Genomic DNA, 687 nt, shown 5'->3' with positions numbered 1-687 from the left:
TGGCCTGCTGAGTTTCCCAGCATCCAGTCTGGCCAAGGCCGACCTTCCCCTCCCTCTCTCCATCATACTTCCCCCTCCCAAGGGCCGTAACCTTGGTCCTGCTCTAGAGACATTCCGATGCACTCCAAGGAAAAGAAGAATGAGCAGCTCACTACGAGGAATGAAATTTCAAACATGTGGCTTGACAAGATGCTTTTCCAAGTCCTCGATGGTTTTATTTCCCTCTCAGGACAGGCACAAACTCCTCAAGGTGCTCCCAGGCTCCCACCTATTTCAGCAGTTTGGTGCTCGGGGCTCTTGCTTCCTGACCACGTCCTCTGCCACGATGCGATCAGCAGCGGTTTTCCCACCAGCCGCGGGTAGGAACAGTCCCATTCACGCTGACTGGACTGTTCCTCCGTCTCTCCGTTCCACCACAGTGGATCTTTGAGCATCTGCGCAGCAGCTTTGAGCGATGTGCTCCAGGGCAGCCACGCTCTCTGGGCTGCTTCATATCCCCAAGTTTTCGGCAAATGCTCAGCCTCTTTGATGTGCCTGCAGCCAACACCATCTTTCTGGTGCTTGGCCCCCGGGAGTCTCCTCCCCGCCTTTGGCAGAAGCCAAGTGAGGTGAGTTACCTAAATGTTATCGTAGGGGACTGCGAGGCCGATGTTGTAGTTGTAACCAGTCACTTCGTCGTAGGAAGAG

General features: G+C 54.9%; 1 protein-coding gene across 1 annotated transcript in view; it reads right to left on the bottom strand.

Moving 5' to 3' along the window:
- Positions 1–617: 617 nt before the first annotated feature.
- Positions 618–687, bottom strand: part of FBXW8 (F-box and WD repeat domain containing 8) — a gene marked incomplete at its 5' end in the record, with an annotated part of 40,653 nt that continues 40,583 nt past the window's right edge. The window contains one exon of the mRNA XM_010135562.1: positions 618–687. This exon is cut by the window's right edge and continues 12 nt beyond it. Coding sequence (XP_010133864.1) covers positions 618–687 — 70 coding nt within the window.

This window comes from Buceros rhinoceros, unplaced genomic scaffold (assembly GCF_000710305.1).
Source record: "Buceros rhinoceros silvestris isolate BGI_N320 unplaced genomic scaffold, ASM71030v1 scaffold19504, whole genome shotgun sequence".
Taxonomy (NCBI): domain Eukaryota; kingdom Metazoa; phylum Chordata; class Aves; order Bucerotiformes; family Bucerotidae; genus Buceros; species Buceros rhinoceros.
Note: the sequence above shows the minus strand (reverse complement) of the source record. Positions and strands in the feature narration are given on the sequence as shown.